Source organism: Cervus canadensis, chromosome 5 (assembly GCF_019320065.1).
Source record: "Cervus canadensis isolate Bull #8, Minnesota chromosome 5, ASM1932006v1, whole genome shotgun sequence".
Taxonomy (NCBI): domain Eukaryota; kingdom Metazoa; phylum Chordata; class Mammalia; order Artiodactyla; family Cervidae; genus Cervus; species Cervus canadensis.
Genome location: NC_057390.1, coordinates 99,779,685 through 99,803,917, shown reverse-complemented (window position 1 = coordinate 99,803,917; position 24,233 = coordinate 99,779,685). Strand labels below are relative to the sequence as shown.

Below are 24,233 nucleotides of genomic sequence, written 5' to 3'. Positions count from 1 at the left end.
TCTCGTGGGGGTGGGGATGAAGTGGGAGGACAGTGGTGTGGGGCCACCAGGGCCTCAACACACAGTGGGTGCTGAGTGAAGACAGCGGCTCATCTCCAGTGGGCACTCACCCTGCCCTGAAAAGACCCCCCAGGCAGGGGGCATCCAGGTTGGGCAGGGGCAGGACCCAGGCGAGCCCAGAGTAGAGAGGAACAGAGGGCTTTCTAACGCCGCCAAGGTTTGGAGAAGTGGCCCAGGGCCCTTCAGGTAGTGACAGCAGCGTTTAGGGTCTGGAAGGGAAATGCTAAGGCCCGGCAGGCAGCCCCGTAAGAGCCACGGAACATCACTGAGCACGGCTGGCAGTGGTTTGACGACAGCCCCGGAGGTCTAGGACTAAGGAGGCCCGGCCGCTGGGACTGCGCGGGCAGGTGGAGAAAGCACTGGCCAAGACAGGGCTGATGCCTCTTGCAGCTGCCCACTGTCCTGACCAGCTCCAGAGTGACAGCCAGGCCTCACGCTGCACCTGGGGAGTGCAGACACGGGGCAGGACAGGGCCTTGCCCAGACCACACGGACACCCGCTCCCAGCTGACCCAGTCACCAGTGGCTGCCTGCCTGTCTCCTGGTCACGGTCTAGGCTATTTTCTCCCAGGAGGATCTGCAAATTAGGTACAGCTGTCCCCTGAGGACCTGGTGAGCTCTCCACCTGGAACTAACCGGGATCTTCACGGGTGACGCTAGTGCTAAAGAACCTGCCTGCCAATGCGGGAGATTTGAGACAGGGGTTGACTCCTTGGGTCGGAGGATCCCCTGAAGGAGGGCATGGCAACCCATTTCAGTATTCTCGCCTGGAGAATTCCAGGGACGGAGGAGCTCTAAGGAAACCGGCCAACCTGAAACTCCTCAAGGGGCGGCTGGCCGGCGGGACGCGGCTGGCGTCCGGCAGGCCGAGTCCGCCCCAACCCGCTCGGCGTCGCCTGGCTAGACCCACCGGCCACCCCTCGGGTGCTGTCTCCGCGCACACACACGACGTGACACTGCGCGCGTGTGGGCGCCGAGGCGCGCGGGGACACTGTGGACACGCGGGCGTGTCTGCACGCACGTGCACCCGTGCACACGCACACACACGTGGGTTACCGGAGGCTCGCCTCCCGCGCACACGCGGCCCCGCGCCCGCAGCCTCGGGCCGGGAGCGGCATCGCTCGCCGTCTGCACTCCGGGGACGGCCAGGAGCCGAAGCTGCAGAGCGGTATCTTAGAGCTACAGGGTAAGGGCGGACAGAAAGCGCAGAGGCCGGCGCCGCGCAGACCCCAGCGAGCAGCGGGCAGCCGACCGTCCGCCCAAAGACAGCGTTGCGACCCCGAGCACGCGCGGAAGCCAAGGGCCGTACCCCGGGAGCATGCGCACAGCGCGCCCCGACTGGCCCACACCCACAGTTCCAAGCGCGGGGCTGCGTCCGGAAGTTCGTGCGGCGGCCCTTCCTTCCTCGCCCTCTGATTCGCTACAAACCACTTCCGTTTCCGCAGTCGGTTTCGCGCCATCTCCTGACGAGCCGCGAGGCGTGTCGCGGTAGGAAGTGCGCGCCCGCCCTGTTTTGTTTCCGGGGGAATCTCTCTTCTTTGAGGAACGCTGGGCTTCCGGGTATTCCTCTCAGCCTCTGATTGGCTGCCTTTATGAATATATTAGAGCACGAAGACTTTTAATTTTTCCCCCCCCCTTTCTCTGAAGCAGTTTTTCCTTCACGCTAAAATAAATAGCAGTGTAGGATGGACTTCGTCCTGCCTCCATGTTGGACGCCGCTTCCTCCAGGGGCGCGAAGCCAGAGTCACCGTATAGCTAAGGTGGCAGGATTCTAGGTCTTTAAATAGGGAGCGGTCAGAACGGGTGGTGTGTTGTATGAAAGGAGAGAAGGTTAGCACTCCCCTTGACAAGGATGGAAGAGGCTCTCGGGCCTGACAACACGCATACGGTTAAGGCATTGCCACCTACTTCGTGGCATCTAACCACTGTTTTTGTTGTTGTTTGCGCGGCTCGTGGCTGTGCATACAGGGGCGTGTGGTGCGCGTGGGTACACGGCGTGTGCAGCACGTGGGTGCACGGTTTGTGTTGTGCGTTGGTACACGGCGTGTGCAGCTCGTGGGTACATGGTGTGAGCGGCACGCGTCTACACCGCGACAGGCAGGGCATGTGACACGAGTCTGTGGTACACGTGTGTGCCGCGGGGACAGGCACCTATGCGACTCCACTCCCTCCGCTCTTTGAGCTGCTTGGCTTTTTTTCATAATAAAAAGCGGACCACGGCTCTCGTGTACCTGGAGCAGGTGTGTTTCACCTCCCCATCCCCACCCAGCCACAGAGCTGGGGGCACGGCCAGGGACGGACATCGGACATCAGGACACCCCGGTGGCTCCCATTTCCCGCCAGTACGTCTGATCACGGGCGCAGGGGCGGGGAGGCTAGGCAGGAGCCGGGTGGTCAGAGCCGGCCCTGCCGGTGGCTGTGGGCTGCGACTCTGGCGGTTTCTCTCCTTGTGGCTCCTTTCCTAAAGAATCCACCCGCAACGCAGGAGACCTGGGTTCTATTCCTGGGTTGGAAGATCCACCGAAGAAGGGGACAGCTACCCAGTCCAGTATTCTGGCCTGGAGAATTCCATGGACTGTATTAGTCCATGCGGTGGCAAAGAGTCAGACACCACTTGCACTTTCACTTCAGCATCACAAACACTCAAGGAGCAAATAGTGACTGAGCAGCCCCACTCTGTGGGCAGCGGTCCAGGCAGGGGAGGACCCCAGCCCCAGGAGCCCACATCCTAGACCATTCCAGGGCCTCACTGGACACTTCGGTGAGGGCAAGCAGAGCAGGCGGCAGTGGTTGGGGAAAGCGCGGCCCAAGACACCCGGGATCAGGACTGAAGGGAGTGAGCGAGCAGACGTGGGGACTTCCGCGAGGATGCTCCAGACCAGGAGAGCCAAGTGCAGAGGTTTTGGCCGCCCGGCCAGAGGGCAAGGGCTACTGGCCAGGGTACCAGGCAGCACGAGGGTTTCCCACAGCTAGGGGACAGGGCCTGGCGGCTCCGAGGGCAGGGTAGGAGAAGGCCGGCGGCTGGCCCAGGGGCCGAGAAGTGTTCACTTGGGACACGTGTGAGCGCTGTGGGACTTGCTAACAGTGAGGGTCAGGTGCAGGAGGAGCAGGTTTGGGGAGCTGGGGGCCTGAGACTCAGCCTGGACTCCAGGAAGCAGGTCTGGCCTGTGGGTGTAACACTGCAACTCGTCAGCACACTGGCCATGTTTAAAGCCACGAGGCTGGTAAGGCCACTTAGAAGGAGAATCTGGACAGAGGCAAGTGAGGCCTGAGGACTGGCGGGGCCGTCCCCGCACTCTCTTGGGCGGTCAGTCTGCTCCCCCCCACCAGCCCGTTCTCTGGCCCTCCCACCATCTCCCGAAAGCGTCACCTCAACCCTCCCTGCTCCCCTGCACCCCAGGCTTTTGATGAACAGGTCTAATGTCAGGAAAACACATGTGACCTTGAAATAGGCCAAAGTAAAATGGCCAGGTGTCGAGCCCAGGGTGCCGTGCAGAGGTCCCCGCTGTGGTCTTAGGGCTATTTCACAACCGTCATCGTGGGCTGTCCACAGACCCTTATCTTCAGAAACGTCAAACTGTGCCCAGTGGGATGTCCGTCATTAGTGTCCATCTGCAAATCCATTTCCTGTTGCCTGTGTAGAACTCTCCTTTGAACCCGTCATCTGACAGGTTTCCTCACTGACTTAAGTAAAACCTCCCGTCGAGTGTACACTGGTTGAGTCATTGTTTGCCTTCACGCCATTCCTGCCCCAAACGCTCCACTCCTGCCCCCTCCCACTCCAGTAACAGCTACATGTTAAGAAAGTTAAGTGCTTCTTTGGGGACAAAATTACAAGACAGGAAATTCTTTATTTTCAAAAGAGAATGCATTTTTACATAAATCTACAACAGAGAATTCAAATGTAGAAAAAATAAACTATATTCAAGGACACGGCACTCTGCACTCATGCCCCTGCCCTGGGGCGAGTCCGACACCAGAACCAACAAAACCCAAAGAACCTCAACCTCGGTCCAGAAAAACCTAGGCCGCCGCCGCCAGGGGGCCTCCGCATGTCCCGCCCAGACGCTCAGGTGCCGCAGGCTCGGGGTCCCTGCGCCGGAGCGGTTCATTCCTACCACAGCCGAGCCACCGGCATTTTGGCTTCTGAAGGGGAGGCTGGGGAAGCAGCGGCAGGCTTGTCCCCAGACGCCTGTGACTGTCCTCGGTGCCACAGCGGCTGCTGGGCGGTGGCTGCCTGCTCCCCCACCTGCAGGGCCCCCTGGAGGCCGAGGACTGGCCTCACCACCCGGACCCGGGGCAGGGGACGCGCCTCCACCGCAGAGGCCTCGGGGCGCCAGGTGGACCCGCTGCTGCAGGGAGGGGCCCCCGGGGATGGCAGCGGCTCCCTGACCACCCTGCCCTGCAGTCAGCGCCCACACCCACGGTCCCGCTGGCAGGAAGAGACCCCTGATCAAGAGCCCAGGTGGGCAGGCGGGTGGATGACACCATCTCCCTGTGAGAGCTGGCTCCCAAGCCCACCCGTCCTGAGGCTGGTGGTGGGGGGACCAGACCAGGGCTGCCCGCCTCTGCCCTCACCAGCGTCTGCCACGGACCTCGAGACATTGCAGGGGCCTGGGTGTCTTTGCAACTAAGAACCCTACTGCCTGCCCACAGGCCCACACCTACGTGGCGTGAGCCAGCAGGGCACTGGCTAGTTCTCTGCAGTCCTGGGCTCCGCGGGGATGGAGACAGTGGACACATCATTCGGGGATCTGTCAAAAATCCTTTCAACCTCCTGCCGACTGTGAGACTTCTTGCAAAAGAGCCACGCGGAGAAAAGCGCTGGGTGAGAACTCGGCTGCCACGTGAGCACACGCGTGCTCCGCTGCCTTCAGCATGGCTCGGGGTGTGAGCAGCCACGGGACCAACGGAAGCACTGAGGGTGGTCCCCACACCAGCATCACGGGGGCAATGACCCCAAAGCACAGGCTTTTCCATGGACATCACGCAATGAGTGCTCTGTGCTCCCCAGACAGACTCAGGACACGTGGTCACAGGCAGGACGCCGTCACCAGAGCGCGACTGAACGCACGGCGACAGCCCTCTGAGGCTGGCAGCCAGAAACCGTGGTGGCGACGGTCACAGCGCTGGCGCTGGGTGATAAAATCGCAAAAACGGTACAGAACAGTTACCAGAAAAAAACACAACTCGTGATAAGTTGAACTTCACCTTTTTGTAATAAAAAATTAAAAATTTCTGTGGACTCTTTGAACACAATATTTCTGTGGACTCTGAACACAATACAGACTAGGAACTCTTTCCCGGACGGTGAGAAAGGAATTGGCAAAAACGTCACCAGCAACTTCCAGACCCCCAAGTGGGAGACACGCCCCAGCCAAGTGTCTTCAGAGGCAGCTCAGGCCAAGCCCCACCGGTCCCCAGGCTGGACCAGGAGCCCCTCCAAGAGCCGCGCTGCCAGTCCGGGTGGACTTCCGGCAGGGCCCAGCCCCTCGGGCCTAGCAGTCGCTCTTCCAGAGCTTGATGGTCTTGTCATTCTCCAGGGCGGCCGAGGCGATGATGTTCTCCGTCGGGTGGCATGCCGTCGAGATGACGACGTCTGCAAACAGACGGTCCGCGTCGGCTCTCCCCGTGGGCCCGGCCCTCCTCGCGGAGCCGCCCGCCCTGCGCCCAGCACACACAGCTGGCGTCCGGGGGGAGGACAGCGGAGCCCCGCCCAGACCCCGGCGAGGCGAGGGCCGCCCCACGGGCCAGAGGCACGCCGGCGCCGCCGCCAAGCTCGCAGGGTGGACGTCACACCCCCCACACCTGGGCCAGGGCTGCCCCCGGACCAGCGTGGGCCCTGAGGCTCCGTCGGGGGGGCTCTGTAAGCCCACCCAGGGCGGGGACAGCAGATCCCGTCGTGAGCTGCCCCCGGCATCAGGCAGGTCAGTGCGTTCGTAGCTTTTCAGGAAACGGGACCCCAGCATTTTCCCTCCGGCCGGGGTGGCCTCAAGTGAGCCTCTGAGCATCCTGCGCACACAGAAGCCACAAGCCGACTGGCAAGGGGCAGGGGTGGGCCCTGCTCCTGGGTCACGTGCGTCCTTAGGGAGAAGGTGTCGCCCTGGGCAGATCTCTAAGGGCTCCACACTGCTGGCCCCTGAGCGCTGGGGAGAGGAGCAAGGAGGGTGGGGCCCGGGAGGAGCCCGGGTCGATGGTGTCATCTCCACACGGGGCCCCGGCCACTCCCAGGAGGCCACGGGCCGCAGGGACTTCAGAGCTGGGCAGCTGGCTGCTGGGAAGGAGTGGTTAAAGCCAGAGCCAGACCGTCCCCCGACAGCCCCGCAAGGGGAAGCGTCAGACCATCCCCCACAGCCCTGCATCGGGAGGCGCCACCCTGTCACCTGCAGACGAGGAGGGGCTCCCAGAGCAGCTGGAGTGGGTGTCCCGGGCGCCGGGCAGTGACGGCGGCAGCAGACGCCCTGCTCACCTGTGTGGCCCTGAAGCTTCTGCACAATCTCCTTGGTCTGCAGGTTCCAAATGTAGACCAGGTTGTCCTCCGAGCCCGACACGATCCACTGGATGCAGCAGAGGGCAGGGGCGCGGGGAGAGAGCCGGGTCAGGGCACCCGAGCGGCCGGACTACGCTCTGTGCCCACGGCCCACGGCCCCAGCAGGGCGTGCAGTCCCCGGACTACTCCCATCCAGACGCCATCCCACCGCCTGCCGCTCGCCTTGGGGTGGACTCCGGGACGCTGGCCGTCAGTCACGGCCCAGCTGCTCGTCACAAGGCTCCTGTCTGAGCCTGAGGGTCGGGCGGGTGCCATTGGGGCCCAGGCAGAGGGGGCAGGACGTCCCTAAACGAGCAGCCTGCAGGGGGGCCTTCACACTGGTTACACCCAGAAGACTCCCGCTTGCCCTGTGGGTGAGGGGACGGGCTGGCCGGCGACTCACCTTCCCGCCGGTGACGGAGAAGTTGGCGAATATGCAGTACTTCTCGTTCTTGTGGCCTGTGTACGTCTTCAGGCACTGAAACGGCCGGGGCCGCCGCTCAGTCACGGCTGCCCTGCGTCCCAGGTGACCCCCCAGCCATGACTGGACGGCTCTGTGAGCGCCATGAGCCCCACACCACAGCCCACCCAGGCCGAGCTTTAACCCGCATCGTGGGGACATCTGCACCAAACCAACGCCACAAAGTCACACTCTGCACCGTGCGGCGAGCCCAGGACCCTCAGGAGCCCCTAGACGCAGTCACGCACCTTGCCTTTGCTGTAGTCCCAGAGCTTCAGCGTGCTGCAAGGCAGAAGGGGCGGGTCAGCGCACGTGGCCAGGGGCGTGAGGACGCCCGGGCGGAGCGTGGAGCCCCAGGCACCTGTGGCTCAGCGGCGTTTTTTTCGGAGGCCACTGAGTGTTAAGCCGATAAGGGACCCTCACTGTCCCTAAGAAGGCGCATGGGAAGCCCTGTCCAGCACAGGTTTCAGCAACAGTCCATCCCCCTCCCAGGGGGCGGACCCTGCGAGCCCGCCCGCATGCAGCCCGCCGTGCGCAGGAGGCTGGGCCCCAACGGCCCCCAGGAGGCGCTGACGGCCGGCGACCCCGCCCGCAGCTTGTCGGAGAGAAGCAGCGTGCCCAGTAGAGAAGGGAGCAACGGAAGGCCACCGTGCCCACCACCCCGCGGACAAGAGGGTCCCCAGTGACCACGGAGCCAAGGATCTGAGCCCCGGCTGCATGGACAGGCCTCCAGTGTGGTCCCGGCAGGGAGGGGCGGTCCATGGCTGGGGCCTGGCTGCACACCCACCCCAGGCAGGCATGATGGGCTTACTTGTCCAAGGTGGCGGCCAGGATGTATTTGCCGTTTGGAGAGAACTTCACGAAGGACACGGGAGGGTTGTCGTCATCTGCGTGGAGCACAGACGTGGCTGCCGGGGGGCCCCCCACCACCGCCCAGCGGGGTCACCGCCACACGTGCCCACGCTGCCACCGCCCACCACTCGTGCCAGCGTGAGAGCCGCTCCGCCCCGTGACCCCAGGACAGGAGAGCTTCGGGAACCAAGGCCCTGTGGCCAGTTGGCCTCAGGAGGCTGGGCCTTCAGCGCCCCGGGGCCGCGTCCCCTCAGGGCACAGAGAAGGCCTCAGGGGGCCATCTCGCAGGGGGGCTCGCCCACACCCAGCTGCCCTGAGGATGCAGCGGCCCCGCTGAATCGTGGCGGCCGTTCTCCTGAAGGTTACAGTGGATCAGTGCAGGTTCTCCCTGGAAACCACCTAGCGATGTCACGCCCACGCCCCCGCGCCTGACACTCGGGGTCCAACACACCCCGGGGACCCTGGGGAGGCGGGTCGGAGCTGCTGGCTGGGCAGGGCCGGCCTGGGAGGCATGTGGCCAGGTGACTGCGCCGCCCCCCCCCGGGGAGGAGCCCCAAGTGCACCCTGGTGAGGGGCCGCATGGCCCTGGGTCCCGAGCACCGGGGGTGGCCCGCGCGTTACCACCTCGGGGGGCCCAGGCCTGTGCCCCACGCGCGGGGGGCTGCTGCTCCCTCTGCCGGGCGGACACTGGAAAGGCACAGGGGGGCGCGTGAGGGCCACCCCGCAGCTGGGACAGGCTCGTCCGAGGACAGCCTAAGGGCCTGGTGCCCCAGAGCCGAGATCAGATGGGGCAGGATGCAGCTGCGGCTGTCTGTACCCTCGGGCCTCGGCTCCCGCCCAGCCGTGGGGCGGCCACGAGGAGGCCACGAGCTCAGGTAAGAGCCCTCACTCGGCCACAGGCACGAGGACACAGCACGGTGGGCGTGCCCAGACCCGGGGCAACGTCTCAGTCAGAGCTCGCAGAGCGAGAAAGCCACAAAGGCCACCATGGCCCTCCCCAACCACCCGCCCTAAGCCTGGCCCCGTGGACCACGCCTCAGAGGTGGATTACGTCAGATGAGGCGGCTGGGCAGGCCACGGGGGTGCCCAAACCTATCTGACCAGCGTCCTGTGACCTGCCGGGGGGGGGGTGCCCACGGAGGGCTTGCGGGGAAGGCCACAGAGAGGCGGAGCCAGCCCTGCCCACACCCCGACCATGGGCTCCGGGCTCCAGGACGTGGGGACAGCTTTCTGCTGCTGCAGCCACCACCCGGCCTGCAGAGTGCTGTGACCGCGGCTGGAGCGGAGCCTCAGGGCCACGCCTGCTCCCACGGCAGCCCAGGGACAGCCAGGGCCCACGGAGCCCGCCAACTCAGCCACCACGGCAGAGGCCTTCCATCCGGACTCAGAGATCAGCCTCGCCGACAGCAGCCCCTCCCCGCCCCGAGGCCCTGGGGCCGCACACCACCCTCTGGCCACACACACACCCCTCCCCTACCCGCTCGCGGCACCATTGGCCGCAAAGAGCGCACTGCCTTCCGGTTTGGTGCCACCCGCCCCAGCAGAGCCCCACGCTGTCTGCAGAGGCCCCGGAGCCCTCTCCCCAACCCCTGCACCCCCAGCAGACGGGGCTCGCTGAGGGCCCCAGCCAGGCTGGACAGCAGAGCTGAGCAGGAAGGAGCGGGGGGAGGGGGGACAGCAGGAGAGGAGGCACCCCCGCAGGCCAGCCCCACTCACCGATGAGCGTCTTCAGGCACTGGCCCGAGGCGGTGTCCCAGATCCGACTGCAACGCAAGAGGCACAGCGGTGACCACGGGGCCCGGGGCCCGCTTCCCCACGCACACGCTTCCCGTCCTGATGCCTTGCTCACTCGCTCCGTCTCTCTCAGCGCCACAGGGAGACAGTGGAGGAGGGCACGAGTGGCCCGCTCCGCACCCACGGCCACCTGCCCAACCCGCACCCCCGCAGGCTCTCCAGGCGCCAGCATGCCAAGCACGCAGCCCCGGGGGCAGCGCTTCTCACACAAACAGTGCATCGCGGGCACCTGTCTGGATGGCCTCTGGTGGAGACAAGAGAGCCTGTTCTAAGAGCTGATACTCCCCGGCTGGACATGCAGGCGTCACGCCAATCCAGCCTCAGTGCGTGTGCGGTTCCTGCCAGCACGGCACCCCATGACCTAGAGATCAGCCTCGATCCCCTTCTCACGCGATGACTTTCTCTTCTTGTCACGTTAGCTGGAAATCCCAAGTTGCACTCAGTGATGAAGCAGACGGGGGTGTGCGGACTGTCCACAGGCCACACACGACCCCTCACACGTAAGAGACACACGGCCTGCGGCACGGTCAGCCCTGCCACGCCCCAGGAGCCCTGCTGCAAAGCCGCCAACGGCTGAGCGCGCTTGCGCACACCGGTCCCGCGCAGCCAGGCCCCCAAGCAGCCCCGGCTGGTCCTGACCCCGTCGGCCTCCTGCTCCTCCACCTGCTCGCCGGTCTCGGCCCCTGCCGAGGCCCTGTCTCTGCCTCGTATCCACCCGGCTCACCTACCCACCTTTCTCTCCCAAGCCTGCACCGACGCGCTTTGATTCATGTGTTTCTTGGAAACAAGCAGAGGGCTTCTGACCCACACCTGACGGCGTCTCCCGCGGGGCTCGGCCAGGCCCACTGCCGCAGCCACGCACACCGCACGCTCCGGTCCTGCCTCGCTTTCTCACACACGTCACTTATGTTACTCTAGCTTCTCTGTTCCTGGCGCTAAACGTGGACACACTTTTAGTGCCGCCGTCTTTGTCTCCCATAGCTAGGAAGACCCCTGTGGGCCATGATCTCTCCAGTTACCGCTGTGACGCCACTCTGCACACGCAGACACCTCCTGACGCTCCGCCCTCACACATGCTGAGGTCAGCTTAAAACATTCTCCCTACATCTCCCCGTACATCTCCCAGCGTCCAGACAGCACTTCCACTGCAAATGTCAAGGCCACGGGCCTGACCTCAGATGCCGTGCTCTCGAGACAGTGCCCCCCCCTCCCCCTCACGGCCCCGGGGGTGGGACATGTGCTCTCACCACCTGCTCAGGACGCTGACGTCCCCAGCGGGACACTCGAGGGTGCGCACACCGGCACACCTTTCCTCCACCGCCCGCCCGGGGCCACGAGCTTAGGACGCCCACCGTTCAGGGCCCACAAGGAGCCTCGTCCGGGACAGCTGCGCCTCCGCCACCCCACCTGCCCCGTGGCCCCCGCCCGGGGAGCAGAGGCTTCCGCCGGACGCCCAGAGGCACAAACAGTGCGAGGGAAGGCCGTTACATACTCGCTGGTTCAGTCAGGTGAGATTGTCACTTACCAGAGACCATCGTAGCTACTGGAAACTATCAAGGATCCGTCCCGATTAAAGTGAACCTGAGAATGAAGGAGGGGGGGGAACAGAAACTCAGTCTGAGATCAACACAGACGTGTCTCGCCGGACGAGCCCCCGTACACCGAGCCCAGGACAAAGGACACAGACGGAGCAGCTCTGAGTCCTCCTGACCTCCTGAGACTCAACAGACGCACAAGCAACGTGGATGAAACGGTCCTTCTCACCTGGCGTCTCCAGCAAGCTTGTTTCCTGACGCAAGACTGAGCCACACAGAGAAAACCAACCGAGACGTCTGGAGTATTTCAACCACGGACTACAAAGTGCACCGCGGAAAAGTGACAAACACGGCGCACCCAGACGCCCTGCTCCGCGCGGAGACCCAGCTGGCCGGAGCCTGTCTGTGGACACGGGCATGACAGTGGCCTGACCCCGGCTTCCATCCGAGAGAAAGTCAGGAGAGGCCCTCGCAGACGCGCGCGAGCTTCCACTCACGCACGTGCCCCTGCCCACCAGGCACCCCCCAGAACCACGAGACGGCCACATCACTGCTCCGAGTGCCCAGACACCGACCCCTGGGATACCTAGGCCAGCATGAGCTTTCCAGACAAGGTGGGAACACAATCCAGGCTGCTCCAAACTGTGTGGCCGGGACAAGGCGCCATCTCCAGGTGGGAGGCCAGCCTGGGCGGTCTCCACAGCAGGGACTTTACCCGAATGTCTGGCCCTGCCCACGACAGGGACAGGCGAGACACATCTGATAATCCAGAGCCACCTGACCAGCCCCTTCTCCTGACTGGTTGGTCTTTGGTTTGTCCTCTTTCTTTTTTCTGACTGACTCCTCTGCTGAGCAGCAAGAGCAATCAACGTCAGAAGTTTGAGTCCTGGGCAGGACAAGCTGTTTGACGACAAATGACCCTGGTGGAGACGCCACGTTCGCTGCTGCGTGTGGCGCCTGTCCCGTGAGAGGGCCCCCGAGAATCTGCGTCTCTCCCACGCTCCTGGCAGAGGCCGGTCCAGGACCGCAGCTGGGAGAACTGCCGTCCACGCGGCCCAGGGCCCAGGACGGGGCTGTGCGCGCCCCTTCCACTTCTCAGCTGCCGCAGCAGGGAAGTAACAGCTGGAACGAGCCTGATGTGTTTCATTTCACCCAGTGTCCCCTGGAGGGCATGGCAGCCCACTCCAGTATTCTTGCCTGGAGAATCCCATGGACAGAGGAGGCTGGTGGGCTAGTCCGTGAGGGTGCACAGAGTCAGACACAACTGAAGCGGCTGAGTGCACACGCACGCACGCGTCTGAAACACTTCAACACACGACCAGCGTCAGAAACTACCAGCGAGACACCTGACGCCCTTCCGGTGCCAAGTCCTGGACGCCCGAGGCTCGCGACCTCACACTCCCTCACACCTCAGTAGGGATGCTGCCCGGGGGGCCGGGGGCCTCTGTGTGGACGACGTGGCCCCAGGAGCCATGGTCGCTGGCCCGGCCGGCTCCCCCGTGGCACCGACAGCTTCCTGCCCCCCCGCCCCACGTGCTCCTCAGCCTCCCAAAGCGCCTCCCTCTCAAACCCACAGCGCCTGAGCTCAGCACACTCAGCCCTTGGAACCTGCACACCGCGAGCTGACGGAAACCCCGCGCAGGTGACGCTGAGCCGGCCCAAAGCTCGCGCCGCGCTCCACCCTACTCCTGGCCATGTTCAGAGGGCACAGCCAGGCAATGCAGCGAGGGGTCCCTCTGCACCCGCGCTGGGTGAGGGCAGGACGGCCAGAGTGTGGGCACACACAGAACGGCATGCAGACCCAGGCTCTGCCAACACCCGCCCACGGGCGCCGCGGCACGCGCATCCCAGCCTGTCCACCAGAGCCAGGCTGCACCCCTCAACACAGTGAGAGCCGCCAGGCAGCGTCCGTCAGGGGGGCCAGCAGAAAGTGTCAACCGCCGGCAGGCACAGAGCCAGAAGGAGCCCAAGACCCGCACCCAAGCGGGGAAAGCTGAAGCAGGACACCCTGACTCACAGCACCCCTCCCTCCAACAGGAGGGGTGCACTGGAGAACACGAATTTAAAAACTGCGGCGAGCACCCTCCTTGCAGCCCCAGGCACGAGGCAGGAGAGCGGGCCAGCACCATGCCAGGCGGCTCCAACCAGCTCACTCAGCGCAGTCGCTCAGGCGCGTCCAACTCTACGCAACCCCACGGACCGCCAGGCAACTCCCAGAGTTTACTCAAACCCATGTCCATCGAGTCGGTGATGCCATCCAGCCATCTCATCCTCTGCCGGCCCCTTCTCCTGCTTTCAATTTCCCCAGCATCACGGTCTTTTCAAATAAGTCAGCTCCTTCCCATCAGGTGGCCAAAGTATTGGAGTTTCAGCTTCAGCATCAGTGCTTCCAATGAACACCCAGGACTGATCTCCTTTAGGATGGACTGGTTGGATCTCCTTGCAGTCCAAGGGACTCTCAAGAGTCTTCTCCAACACCACAGTTCAAAAGCATCAATTCTTCTGTGCTCGGCTTTCTTTATAGTCCAACTCTCACATCCATACATGACTACTGGAAAAACCATAGCCTTGACCAGACGGACCTTTGTTAGCAAAGTAATGTCTCTGTTCTTTAATGTGCTGTCTAGGTTGGTCACAATTTTTCTTCCCAGGACCAAGCGTCTTTTAATTTCATGGCTGCGATCACCATCTGCAGTGATCTTGGAGCCCAGAAAAATAAAGTCTGATACTGTTTCCACTGTTTCCCCATCTATTTGTCATGAAGTGATGGGACTGGATGCCATGATCTTAGTTTTCTGAATGTTGAGTTTTAAGCCAACTTTTCCACTCTCCTCTTTCACTTTCATCAAGAGACTCTTTAGTTCTTCTTCACTTTCTGCCATAAGGATGGTGTCATCTGCATATCTGAGGTTATTGATACTTCTCCCGGCAATCTTGATTCCAGCTTGTGCTCCATCCAGCCCAGCGTTTATCATGATGCACTCTGCATGTTAAATTAAATAAGCAGGGTGACAATAACCAGCTCATTACGTGTCCCTGAAAGGTCAAGGCTCTGGGCACAGCATCAGCGGGACAAAGGCCTTCCACGGCTAAGAACGCTTAAAATCGCTCACCTATAGGACTTCAGAATCTGAAAAGGACCAAACACTCGACAACAACAGACAACCTGTTTATACACGATTCCTTCTACTTTTTAAAAAGTAAACTTGGCTAAAAAACGATTTCTGGCTCTTTGTTGACAAAAAGACACTTTGCCTAATTTGTACATGGATACAAATGGGTACCCACATAACACGTGGGTAGTGTAAGCCTTGCACACTCACCCCACGCACAGGGGAGCCCAGAATAGCCAATGTGGACCACGCAGGGAGGACACCTTCCCCCCGCCTCCTCACAGCTGGCCACCGCGACCCCAGGACGCTCCACCCACCGGTCACCTCCACGCCACACTCAGGGCCTCGGTGGTCACACCTGCACTGCTCGGCCCTCGTGGACCCGGCTCCCTGCCTGCCCTGAGACCCCGTGCAGGGGCGCCTCCCCCCACCCCCGGGCACACGTCCCCGAGCCCGGTCTCTGCCATCGGGGCGGCAGCGGGACTCACGGCTGAGACGGGGTCCGAGTGGGCCGGCAAGGTCTTGAGGCACTTCCCTGTCTTCACGTCCCATATCCGCACACTCTCGTCAAACTGAAGGCAGAGGGAGAAGTCACAGCAGTTCCGCGGGGCAGAGCAGAGGGGATGGGCCCCCGGCCCCAAGCCCCTCAACGAGCAGCCCAGGGAGGGCCCCCCGCCCAGGGGAGCCGTACACTTACAGAGCCGGAGACGATGAGGTTGGACTGGGGGTTGAAGTTACAGCAAAAGACGTAGTTGCTGTGTCCCTTCAGGGTTTTCAGACACTTTCCCTAAAATAACATCATTCCTGGTGGTTATTTCCCCAAATACCCGTGTCAGGTTGAACCCGCGCCTCCCAACCCACAACAGCGGTAGAGCGCCTACGCCACGACACACGGCCACTCACCAGCCACACCGCGTCCCCGGGGCTTACCGAGCTCACGTCCCAGATCTTCAGGGTTTTGTCATCTGAGGCGGAAACAAGGAGGTTAGAATCTGACGACCAGGCCACGTCGGATATCCCCTGCGGGAGGAGACACACGGTCACTGCTTGACAAAACAGGACTAGCCAGCCAAAGTCAGACCCCCAACGTCCAACTGAAGATAACCAGACGTCACGCCCTCAGCTCGGGAGGACTGCACAGATGGACCCACAGGCCAGGCCCAGAAGCCGGTTCCCTGGGGCTCCGCCAGGCCTGCAGTCGGGCACAAATGCACCTGAGGAGGTCAGAGCTGGGAGGCAGGTAACGACCTAAAAAACTGGGGAGGAGGCCCGCGGGGGCCCGACCTTAACCTGACAGGTCTGGGAGTTGGGCACCCCCCACGCCCAGCAGCAGCTTCAGTCCAGGGGCGGAGACCTACCAGCTTGTGACCGGAGATGGTTTTCTCAAATTTCCCATCATATGCTCCCCAAATCTTAATGAGTTTGTCTGCAGCTGAAAGAAAGGAATGAGAGGCAATCAAGGTCTCCAGTCAACACCTGGGCTGCCCACAGCCGCACCCGAGGAGCCGCGGTCCTCAGCCCCTGCCACCAGGCTCCCCTGCCCCAGCCCGATCCTGCAGAGTCTCAGCCAGCAGGTCACAGGGTGGGAGCACCTACACGAACTCGCCAGCCACTCCCCGTTCGGGCTGAACTTCACGGAGGACACAGCTTTCGTGTGACCGGCCAGGGTGAATTTAAGAGCGTAGTTTGGTTTCACTGGTGTGGGCTGTTAAAGAGAGAGTACTGGTCAGCACACAGTTACCCCACTGCCCACTGATAGCCAGTAGGGACGTTATGCCCAAGGTTAAGGTCAAGCTCTGAACGGTGCCTCCGAGAGCCCTCGTCCGCCTGAACACACGTGCCTAACCCTGAGCCCGGACTGCCCGCACCAGTCCTGCTTCTCCCGTAGCCCTGCCAACCCCTCCCAGAAGTGCCCGCCCCCTCCGTGCAGTTGGGAGCCCCAGCAGCACCAGCCCCCAACCCGTCCCGAGGTCGGCCTCCCCAAGCTCCCCTGAATCCTGCACCCTTGGGCAGACCTCCCTGTTGCCTGTAGGCTACCTCCACAGGGAAGGGTGGGACCAGAGCTGGGGAGCTTAACAAGAGATGTTGTTTGGGTCCCACAGAGACTCTTAAGATCAAGACCAAAGGTTGACAAAGTCCCCTCCCCAGGTGACACGTGGGGCATCCCCAACACAGGCCATAAAAAGCACTAGCTGGGAATGTGGTTTGGAGTAAAAACCGGCAATATTTCAGTGGGGAGGGAGAACAGGCTTTTGCGTTTAAAGTAACATTTCTGCACATCTCACAGCCTCCGTGGCCTGGCGGTTCCCCGGGGCCCTCGGGGACGCACCTTGCTCTGTGTGGCAGAGGACGACGGGGTGGGCTGTGCTCGGGCGGCCTCCGTCTCCGGCTTCTTCTCCTCGGTCGCCATGGCTCTGCAGCGCCCCAGGCGGAGAGGTCACGGCCCCGAGTGGAGGACGCACCGTGGGAGGGTGTCTGCCGATCCAAGCCTGCAGCGGGGACAGGCCAACACACAAGCCATGCTGCAAAGACGGGTGCACTCGAGGGACCCGCCGGGTGCTCCCGTGGTAAACAGTCTGCTTTTCCACGGCTGGGGCCACAGGTTTGATCCCTGATCAGGGAACTAAGACCCCATATGCCACATGGTCCAGCCAAAAATAAATAAACTTATAAATAAAATATATTAAAAACTTAACGTCCACGAAAAAGAAAAAACACCGGATGACCCTGCTGAGCCCTGCAGCAGGAGCTGTTCTGAACCACGGTCCTCTCCACCCACCTCCTCGCTAGTCCTTTTCAGACACTGCTGCTCTCGTCCCACCTGTGGATCAGAGTCCAGGACCCACCTTCAGGGGTGGTTCCTGCTTTGTTACCCACATGTCTGCAGAAACATAGTGAAGTCCACACAGACAAAAGGCAATTCTCTTCAAAGATCCCCTCATACACTTAAAACAAATCAGGGCTTCCCTGGTGGCTCAGTGGTAAAGAATCCATCTGCCAATGCAAGGGTCATGGGTTCGATCCCTGGTCCGGGAAGAGCCCACGAGCCGTGGAACAACAAAGCCCGCGTACCACCACCCCTCAGCCTGCGCTCTAGAGCCCGGGAACCACAACTACCGAGCTCACGTGCGGCCACTACTGGAGCACCTTAGAGCCCGAGTCTGTAACAAGAGAAGCTCATGGAGCAAGACTCGGCAGTGCCAAAAATAAATAAATGTATTAATGATAATAAAAAATGTAACCGAGGATCTCTTGATCAGGAAACAAACATGCTGAGCGACAGGAGCCAGAGCTGCAGGAACGCATCCAAGCCCCTGACAGCACCCCCAGCGATGCAACAGCCACGACCGAGAGCAGGAGCGCAGCCCCCGCGGCCCTCCTCCCGCACTCCAAGGCCGCCGAGGGCAGGCTGCAGACACAGGGACGCTTAAAGAACGCGAACAGCGAGAGGCGCTCTGCCCCCCGGTGCGGCGGCGGCCAGGCAGCTGGAAAGCACAGCCTAGAGCCAGCCCTGCCCGTGGAGTCCCCACCGCCCGGCCTTCCTAGAAGCCTTCGCCTGAAGCACGCCCAGACACCCTGCAGGCCAGCTCACTGCAGAGGATGGAGAGACAGCGGCGTGAAAACGGGAACCTGGGCAGAGCCACACAGCAAGAGCCTGGCTTCCCCTTTCCCAGGAGGACACGCTACTGGGATCGTGTCACAGAAGCCAGGTGACCCTGAAACAGGGAAGGCATTATTCCAGCGCAGAACCACCGAGACACCCCACAAGCATCGCAGGCCATCCAAGTCCGGAAGCTGGCACCACCGTGAAACAAGGAGTTCACACACTGTAAGTTCTGGCTCGGCGCTGAAAACTGAAGTCACACCAAGGCGGAATGGATGGAAGCCATCCAAAAGAGCACGTCCCGTCTCCTCCAGGAGGAGAGGAGAGAAACCATCACACAACACAGCAGTGCAGAGCGCCCGGCCAGCCACCTGCTGCAAGGATCGCGGCCCAGGGACGGCGCGGGGGGCACCCAGAGCGGAGTCGGGGAGGCCAGGGGCTGGTCAGTAAACCCGCCCGGGGGCAAGGTGTGGGGCTCAGGAAGCGCTGGCTACTCGGTGAACACCCTGAGTGCAGCCAGGCCCCGCCAACGGGCCCAAGTGCTGCCTTCCCCTGGGCGGGCAGAGGAGCCAAGGCCCAGAGCTGGATGCTCTGTTTCACAGAAGCCGGCCCCTGAGCGAGCCAGACCACAGCTAGGGTTGATGGAGGGGAAGCCCAAGGCGCGTCCATGCCAAACAAGGCTCCGTTTGGGATGGGAAGGGCAGCTCTGAGGCCTGAGCAGCTCCTGTTAGCATGGAAGCCAAGACCACCAGGTGAGGTGAGGCTGACCCCTGCAAACCTGCTGCCCTCAGGTGCGGAGCAGGGATACACAGGGGGTCTCGCAGAGAAGGTGCCCGACTCCTCCCAGCTCAACCCCTGCCCAACCCGTCCACCAGCAAATCATTAACTGCACAAAACATCAGCGCAGGGAAATCCAGCCCAACTCTTACAAATACAATCACTTGACTCTTAACGTGTGGAGCCGGCCTCCAGAGCAATTACCAACAGACCCCTGTTGGCACCCAGGTGAGCCTGGCCATCCAAGGCTGAGCCAACCGACTTGGGGGTGGAGTGCGCTCTTGGTCAACCGGTAAAATGCAAAACGCTGGGGGCTCCACTCCAGCGACTGGGCCCCCGCCCGTGGGAAGAGAGAGGGGTCACGAGCCGCCGGAGAGCCAGGGACCCCCGATCTCGGCACTCCACCGGGGTTCTCAGACGCGCCGGCTTACCTCTCTGCCTCCTATGGAGCCTCGCCAACCTCGGAAGCAGTGTCTCCCTCAGGAGATAGGGAACCTGGGCGGGAAGAAACGGAGTGAGAGGGCTCCGGGGAGCATCTTCCACACCCCCAGAACGGCTCTCGCACGCCAGGCTACAATGGGTCTGAGGCTCCACCGCGGGAGACGGGGTGGGCTGTCCGTGGCCGCGGGCAGCCCCGCGATCCCCGGAGCCCCGGGCCCTCCGGGGAGAAAGGGGCCCGGCTACCTCGGGCAGGGGTCGGGGAGAGGAGGCGGCAGGCTGAGGTGGGGACGTCTCTGCAGCTGAGGACAGATCGGGCGCCGCACCCAGGCGCGGGTTGGCCCAGTGGGTCGGGGGTCTCTCTCTCTCTCTGGAAGCAAAGGGGGCGCCGTGCACGGCTGCGCTGGGGGGTCGTAGTCCCGGGGCCGGGGGGCGGGGGCTCGTCACCTGACCGCTGGGGGCGGGGAGGCCCCCCGAGGCTCGGCGGTCCGGGCGGGCCCGTTCGCGGCGGGCTCGCGTCAGGGCTGAGGGCCGCCGGGGGCCCAGCGTCCGGCGGGGAGGAGGCGCGCGGCGCGGGCGTCCGGAGGCGAGACGGCCGGCGCGGGGCGTCCGCGCTGCGAGGCCCGGCGGGGCTGGACCCGGGCCCGGCCCGGGCCGCCGGAACACGTGCGGCGGCGGGAGGCGCGGGGGGCGCCGGCGTCCGCCCCAGTCCCGCGCCCCCCGGGATGTGCCCGCCGGCCCGGTGGCCCCCGCTTACCTGCCGGGGGCGGTAGGAGGACCGAGGTGAGCGCTCCGGGCGTCGCGTCGGCCGCCGCCTGGGCGGGAGCCGGGCCGAGCTTGACTAGGCGGCGGGGCGGCAGTGCGCGTGCGCCTGCGCGGGGGGCGGAGGCGGACGGGGCGGGGCAAACGCACAAAGCCGGCCTCTCGGAAGGGAGCTACGGGAGGCGACGAGGAACAGAATGCCTCGGTCTGGCTCACCGCCTTAAAGGGACAGTGTGCTGCGCGCGACCCCTGCTTTAAGGCGTTAACCCTAGTAGTGGCGCTTTGGAAAACACCATGATGCTGGGAGAGATTGAAGGCGGGAGGAGAAGGGGACGACAGAGGATGAGATGGTTGGATGGCATCACCGACTCAATGGACATGAGTTTGGGTAAATCCCGGCAGTTGGTGATGGACAGGGAGGCCTGGCCTGCTGCAGTCCATGGGGTCTCAAAGAGTCGGACACGACTGAGCGACTGAACTGAACTGAACTGGTAGTGGCGAGTTCCGGTCCTTCTGCACCTTCTAAATACTGAAGTATGGTGATGCCTACAGGAAGTGCTTGCGCGCGCCTTGAGTGCAGCGGCGCCCCAGGGAGGAGCAGAGCTCCCCGTCCCCGGGATTCGCGGGGCGCTGGGGGGTCGCGTCTCTCCACCGCCGCCCAAGCCGGGGAGCGGCGGCGGCGTCCACAGCTCCCGGCCGGCCCCGGCGGTTCTCCGGGTGGCATCTCCATTAATTTCGGGACACCCCTGTGAGGAGCCCTGGCCTTCCAACTTGGAAGAGAGGAACCTTGAGCTCCGAAAGGTTCAGAACCTGGACTCTGGGAGCTGCGCCCACCGGCTCCCCCGCAGGACCTGCGGCGGGGTCGGCGGGGCCTTCCCGCCCCTGGGTCAGGAGAGCTGTCTCCTGAGCCCCCAACGCGGAGATGCGAACTGTCTCTGCGTGCCCGCTGGTCTGGGGTCTGCGGGGGGATGGCCCAGACAGGTATTATTATCGCCTCCGGTTACAGATGGGGAAGGGGAGGCCCGGAGCGGAGGGCTCGGCAGCCCAAGGAGAACCGGGAGCCGATGTTCTGGCCCCAAATCCTGTGCATTCTCATCCCACTGCCCTGCTTCTACTACCCACGTGGGTCTTAGAATCGTGGATGGTCTCCGGAGACCCACGGCCCCAACCTGGGCCCTTGGATAGAATAACCTGCAATCTCTTATTTCCCAACTAAAAATGGGAACTCCGAATATGACCCAGGAACCCCTGCAAACAAAAGGACGGAGCATTTGAAATGGAAATGCCCAGGGAACACGAGTTGTGTGGTTGTCATAGATACAGAAGCCCTAACTGGCAGCTGGCTGGAGTCCAGCCCCTCCCAAGGAGGATGCCAAGGCCAGTAAAGTCCCTGTCTGACCCCGCCTGGCCCAGAGTCTGTGGCTACCAAAGGTAACAAAACCAGCTCTGGATGAAGAAGGGCATCTGCAGCCACGTGGCTGCCTGGGCCCAAAACGGAGCCCATTAGGAATACCCCTCCATCCCCGCTCAGACGGCTCTCCTAGCCATCCACTTCCCTGCATCCCAGCTGGCCTTTTCCAAACCTCTCTGAAACACAGTCTGAACTAAACTCTTGGGTCCAAATCGGGTCCAAATCCAGTCTCTGCTGGCAGGGGTTACCAGACTGGTCTCTATCCTGTAGCCTAGAGCCACCCCCAAACTGTGCACCCCAGATTCCAGCCCCAAGCTGAAAGTACTTCTAACTCTAGAACTCAGACTCAAACCAGGTTCCCAGGTAAATGGGTCTTGCATTCCTCTCCTCCCCACTGGCACCCTACCGCCCCACCCCACCCACCCCCTCCCAGATAGAACCTTCCAGTGAAAATGAGAAAATCAATCTTCTAGATCTCTTGAGTGTTTTTGCAGTCCATCCGGTGGTCATAGCTAAAATCCTGAAGCCAAATAGTGTATTGATAGCAGGTAAAGCAATTTAAACAAAGCAGGTGATCTGTTTATTGTCTTAAGTTTTAAATCCTTTTATACTCTTCCCAAAATGTGGTCAGACTCAGAAAAATCACAAGTGGAAATGAAAGAGAGGAATAAAAGATAGAGAGGGAGAAAACATTTTGGAGCTTTGTTTCTTTTTTAGAACATTAACTGTGCTTTGGCCAGCAGGAACTAATTGGCCAATGAACCTGTTTCCATGAACAATTTTTGTAAATACAGTATGTCTCCGGGCTGCTCCCTCAGCCTGACAACACGAGCATGTCTGGGCACCCTCTCCGCTCACCTAGGTCCCTCCACCAGGCTGTCTTGCTCCCCAGGGCTCCCTTACCTCCCCCCACAGCTGAAGTCGGGGGGGGGGGGGGGCTTCCTCCCCGGACCCTCAAACCTAGTGAGTCTTCCTGGCTGCGTTTTCAAGGCTCCCAGCTCCTTCCCAGTGGAAACACTCATCTTTCCTTGTAATGCCTTGTTCAGTGTCTCCTGGCTGAGCTGAGTCAGGTTCCCTATCTCAGCACTCTGGGGAAGTAGCCCAGATAAGAGGAGGGGAAGCACCTGTGTGGTTTATTCTTTAGTAAGTTTGTTACATATGTTGCCTCTCTGCACATTCACAGCAAGCCAGAAGCAAGTTGCTTTATGGCTTTTCACAATGCAGAAACTGAGGTTGAGAATAAGAGAGGCTGAGATGCTACCCAAGGACACAGACAATCGGCACAACCACGGAAGTCAGGACTGGGAAGGCAGAGGCCGCACTCCCGACCACCAGACTATGAAATGCACACTGAGTGGTCTTATCAGATGGATGGAAGGATGGGTGGATGGTGGGTGGTTGGGTGGACGTGGGTGGTCGGGTGGATGTGGGTGGTCGGGTAGATGGTGGGTGGTCAGGTGGACGTAGGTGGATGGGTGTACTTGGGTGGTTGGGTGGACGTGGGTGGTTGGGTGGACGCTGGGTGGTTGGATGGATGTGGGTGGATGGATGGACGGTGGGTGGTTGGATGGACGTGGGTGGATGGATGGACGTGGGTGGATGGATGGACGTGGGTGGTTGGATGGACGTGGGTGGATGGATGGACGTGGATGGATGGACGTGGGTGGTTGAATGGATGGACGTGGATGGATTGGATGATGGACGTGGTGGATGGATGGATGTGGGTGGTTGGGTGGATGTGGGTGGATGGATGGATGGTGGGTGGTTGGATGGACATGGGTGGATGGATGGACGTGGGTGGTTGGATGGACGTGGGTGGTTGGGTGGATGGTGACTGGCTAGATGGATGGATGTGGGTGGATGGATGGATGGTGGGTGGTTGGATGGATGTGGGTGGATGGATGTGGGTGGATGGATGGACGTGGGTGGTTGGGTGGATGGTGGGTGGTTGGATGGACGTGGGTGGTTGGGTGGACGCTGGGTGGTTGGGTGGACGTGGGTGGTTGGGTGGACGTGGATGGATGGATGGACGTGGGTGGATGGATGGATGGTGGGTGGTTGGATGGACGTGGGTGGATGGATGGACGTGGGTGGTTGGATGGACGTGGGTGGTTGGGTGGACGTGGGTGGATGGGTGGACGTGGGTGGATGGATGGACGTGGGTGGATGGATGGATGGTGGGTGGTTGGATGGACGTGGGTGGTTGGATGGACGTGGGTGGTTGGATGGACGTGGGTGGATGGATGGACGTGGGTGGATGGGTGGATGGTGGGTGGTTGGATGGACAGTGGGTGGATGGATGGACGTGGGTGGATGGATGGATGGTGGGTGGATGGGTGGACGGTGGGTGGTTGGATGGACGTGGGTGGATGGATGGATGTGGGTGGATGGATGGACGTGGGTGGTTGGGTGGATGGTGGGTGGATGGATGGAAGTGGGTGGTTGGGTGGATGGTGGGTGGATGGATGGACGTGGGTGGTTGGGTGGATGGATGGACGTGGGTGGTTGGGTGGATGGTGGGTCGTTGGATGGATGTGGGTGGATGGATGGATGGTGGGTGGTTGGATGGATGTGGGTGGTTGGATGGATGGTGGGTGGTTGGATGGATGTGGGTGGATGGATGGATGGTGGGTGGTTGGATGGATGTGGGTGGTTGGATGGATGGTGGGTGGTTGGATGGATGTGGGTGGATGGATGGATGGTGGGTGGTTGGATGGATGTGGGTGGTTGGATGGATGGTGGGTGGTTGGATGGATGTGGGTGGATGAATGGATGGTGGGTGGTTGGATGGACGTGGGTGGTTGGATGGATGTGGGTGGTTGGATGGACGTGGGTGGATGGATGGACGTGGGTGGTTGGGTGGACGTGGGTGGATGTGGTTGGTTGGGATGGATTTGAT

The 24,233-nt window shown here is 62.0% G+C and overlaps 1 protein-coding gene and 1 non-coding gene across 5 annotated transcripts; one reads left to right on the top strand and one right to left on the bottom strand.

The window, feature by feature from the left end:
• Positions 1 to 1,867: 1,867 nt before the first annotated feature.
• Positions 1,868 to 1,993, top strand: LOC122442799. Its single transcript, XR_006269784.1, has one exon. It is a non-coding gene; the product is annotated as a U6atac minor spliceosomal RNA (small nuclear RNA).
• A 3,262-nt stretch (positions 1,994 to 5,255) lies between these two features.
• On the bottom strand, positions 5,256 to 20,051 carry WDR5 (WD repeat domain 5). Of its 4 annotated transcripts, none has more exons than XM_043470129.1 (15): positions 19,919 to 20,051; positions 19,155 to 19,218; positions 16,672 to 16,831; positions 15,939 to 16,047; positions 15,701 to 15,774; positions 15,273 to 15,362; positions 15,040 to 15,129; positions 14,831 to 14,914; positions 11,220 to 11,275; positions 9,617 to 9,663; positions 7,860 to 7,935; positions 7,297 to 7,330; positions 6,992 to 7,066; positions 6,529 to 6,616; positions 5,256 to 5,658 (listed from the first exon to the last, which is right to left on the bottom strand). In XM_043470129.1, exons 3-15 carry the CDS (start codon positions 16,750 to 16,752, stop codon positions 5,558 to 5,560), a joined length of 1,005 nt encoding a protein of 334 aa, XP_043326064.1. In that variant the 5' UTR covers positions 16,753 to 16,831; positions 19,155 to 19,218; positions 19,919 to 20,051; the 3' UTR covers positions 5,256 to 5,557. The 4 variants fall into 4 exon arrangements, with proteins under 4 accessions (XP_043326064.1, XP_043326066.1, XP_043326063.1 ...); XM_043470128.1 differs by lacking the exon at positions 5,256 to 5,658 and adding an exon at positions 5,665 to 6,330 and having other exon boundaries at positions 6,443 to 6,616; XM_043470131.1 differs by lacking the exon at positions 6,992 to 7,066.
• Positions 20,052 to 24,233: the final 4,182 nt, after the last annotated feature.

Bases quoted from the DNA above. Each gene is read 5' to 3' on its own strand.
- WDR5 (XM_043470128.1), bottom strand. From the start codon at position 16,752: ATGGCGACCGAGGAGAAGAAGCCGGAGACGGAGGCCGCCCGAGCACAG. The intron at 14,915-15,039 runs GTAAGTGTACGG...CTCTGCCTTCAG, and splicing joins ACCTCATCGTCTCCGGCTCT to TTTGACGAGAGTGTGCGGAT. The intron at 7,936-9,616 runs GTGAGTGGGGCT...TGCTCCACGCAG, and splicing joins GTGCCTGAAGACGCTCATCG to ATGACGACAACCCTCCCGTG.